Source organism: Manis pentadactyla, chromosome 4 (assembly GCF_030020395.1).
Source record: "Manis pentadactyla isolate mManPen7 chromosome 4, mManPen7.hap1, whole genome shotgun sequence".
Taxonomy (NCBI): Eukaryota; Metazoa; Chordata; class Mammalia; order Pholidota; family Manidae; genus Manis; species Manis pentadactyla.
The window spans coordinates 82,292,253-82,294,783 of NC_080022.1; the positions used below are offsets into that span (position 1 = coordinate 82,292,253).

At 44.2% G+C, this 2,531-nt stretch overlaps 1 protein-coding gene across 1 annotated transcript; it reads right to left on the reverse strand.

Annotated features, from left to right (window-relative positions):
• Nucleotides 1-304: 304 nt before the first annotated feature.
• On the reverse strand, nt 305-1,307 carry LOC118911611 (rho GDP-dissociation inhibitor 2-like). The gene has a single exon (XM_036883869.2). The coding sequence runs from the start codon at nt 1,285-1,287 to the stop codon at nt 832-834; it is 456 nt and encodes a 151-aa protein (XP_036739764.2). The 5' UTR covers nt 1,288-1,307; the 3' UTR covers nt 305-831.
• Nucleotides 1,308-2,531: the final 1,224 nt, after the last annotated feature.

Here is a 2,531-nt window from a genome sequence, read left to right on the forward strand (position 1 = left end):
ATTTCACTGGGAAGATAAGAGTGCAAGAAAATATTTAATCGGTTAGGTTACCTTGACATAGCCCGCCGACACCTCTTTGGGCATCTCTGTGGTGCTGCCACCAGCCTGTTTATTGACTCTGATCTCCGTGGGCTGGATTCCTCCTGCCTCCCCTCACCTGCATCTGAATTTCCCCCACAATGCTCACTTAGGGTACAGATCCAGGCTCCTCCTAATTCCTGCTGTTCTTGTCACAACACTGCTATTTCATACCCTAATTTCTGGAAATGAATCTCTGTCCTTTTTTTCTGTTTTATTTATCATACAACTGTTTTATTTACTGTCTTATGCTGTTTACAGTGTCTCCAAGAAATGAACCCCAACTGGCAGGGAATATGATTAGGGACCTTTGTTGAGCCAGCAGCAACCACATAAGAATCCACAGGGGGGATGAACTACTGGAAGCCAAGGCCAAAGGACTGTTAGGGGCAGCTGGCCCATTTCCTGGCCTCTCGTTGCTCAAATGGGAGTAAGAGAAAGAGTTATTAAATGATTGTGTTTTGAGAGAGAGAATTTTGAAGATCTGGCCATGATGGAGAATCAGAAGGAGTAGGCAGGAGGAAAGCCTGGGTTTTAAGCATCTTATGCTAAGAACCAATTTGAGAAACAGTGTAGGATAAGGTGCGTCAATAAGAGAACGTGGGGAGTATCGGAACAGAGCCCCAGCTGTGAACAGGGAGGAGGGGCAGGCTGGTGACAGGACTGAGAGCATCATTCAGGCGGCAAGGGTAGGGAAGGGAAGGGCAGAGGCACTCTTTCTGTCCACTCCTTCTTAATGGACAGGTTCCACTCCTAGGTGAGGTGGTCGTGCTTGTCATCGTCTGTGAAGAAGGACTTGTTGTGGCAAGAGCTTCCGGCCAGCATGCCCTTGGGGGCCTCCTCAGCGGGAGTCAGGAACTCATACTCCTCTGGCCAAGGCCCATAGCTGCCAACCATAAATGTAGCTTTATCCACTTTCACCCCAGTCCGGTAGCTGTGCTGAACATATTTCAAGCCTGACACAATATCCCTGTTCACTTTGAAATAAATTTTGACTCTGTACTCAACACCTTCCTTTAGCACAAAAGTTTCTTTTATGAGGGCTTCAAGGTCCCCAGTGAGGTCCATGGTAATCGGTCCTGGGGCACTCTCACACACCAGGGTAAGCCGGGTGACAGTGACGTTGGGAGCAGATGGATCTGCTACCATGGGACCGTCCGCCAGGAGCATTTTCTTGTATTTAGCTAGACTGTCATCATCTTTGTCCATCTCCTGTGGCAGAGGCTTGTAACTGAGCTGCCGTCTAGATCGTCGTCATCCTCCTCCACGTGTGGTTCTGGGGCCTTTTCAGTCATTTTGATATTCAGTGGTTCCTGTCTCTCTGGGGTTCCTCTGTCTCTCAACTCTGACTTCTGAGTACTTTGGATTTAGTGAGATTTATCTCAGCAATGCAAGGATGGTTTAATATTATGGGCTTCAGCTGTTTAAATGGTATGTTGATCCATCTTATTTTAACTTCACAAGTTGGCTGACATTTCTGTTGGAATCTTTATTTGATGGTTCTTGGATTCCTAAATTCATAGGACATCCTATGAATGACACTGCCACCCTCAAAAATTCCACTCTCCATTTTGGAATAGATTCAGTCTCCGTGATTGCCTCATGTCCTCTCAAAATCATTCAGTATATTTGTCAGAATCAGAATTTGCCTCCATTTCTCAGCACAATTCTTTTTTCTCATATTTCAAAGGGCCCATATGTCTTCCACCAAGGTTTTTGGAACATGAAAAAATTGTTTCCAAATGACTGCAATTCATTTCATGGAATTATCATACATTTTCCAGTTGAGTTTTACAGGTAGACCAGGCCTTCCTCTCTGTCCTTTTTTTTAAACTAGGGTCTAAGTACTTGTTTGGAAAGCCTGTCTGGAGTTTCAAAATGCTAAATAAAATGGACAATACTTGTTACCACTTACTGAGAGCTATCTATCAAATTGGCATTGTGGTAATTATTTCATAAATTATTTTTGGTTCTTAAAACAACCTCTCAACAGAGGCCTCCTAATTCCCATGTTAGAGATGAGGAAACGGAGGCTTGGAAGCTTTTTATAGAGATTAGCATGACTTCCCCAAGTTAAGCTTGTAGGAAGTGTTAATGCTTCAAACCTGGGTTTAACTGACTCCAGTGCTAGTGGTCTGACTTACTATTTTCTGCTGTACAGTGTTCCCAGAGTCTTTAAGTCAGCTGCTTATCTACCCTCTATGAAACAAGTTCTTACAATTTCATACTCATCAATTATCAGATGCTCAGGTATAACTGAGCACTCACTGTTCCTCCTCTGTGGAGGGAGAGGTGGGCCTGGTTCATGACCCTAAACCCATTAGGAGGGCTAGCATTATGAAATGAACTAAAGTTCTCTTTGGAGGGATCATGAGTGTCTGAAAGTTCGGGACGTTCTACTTTTATTCTTACATACATACAGACACTTTGGCTGAGCCAGTTTCACTACCTCC

Bases quoted from the DNA above. Each gene is read 5' to 3' on its own strand.
- LOC118911611 (XM_036883869.2), bottom strand. From the start codon at position 1,287: ATGGACAAAGATGATGACAGTCTAGCTAAATACAAGAAAATGCTCCTG.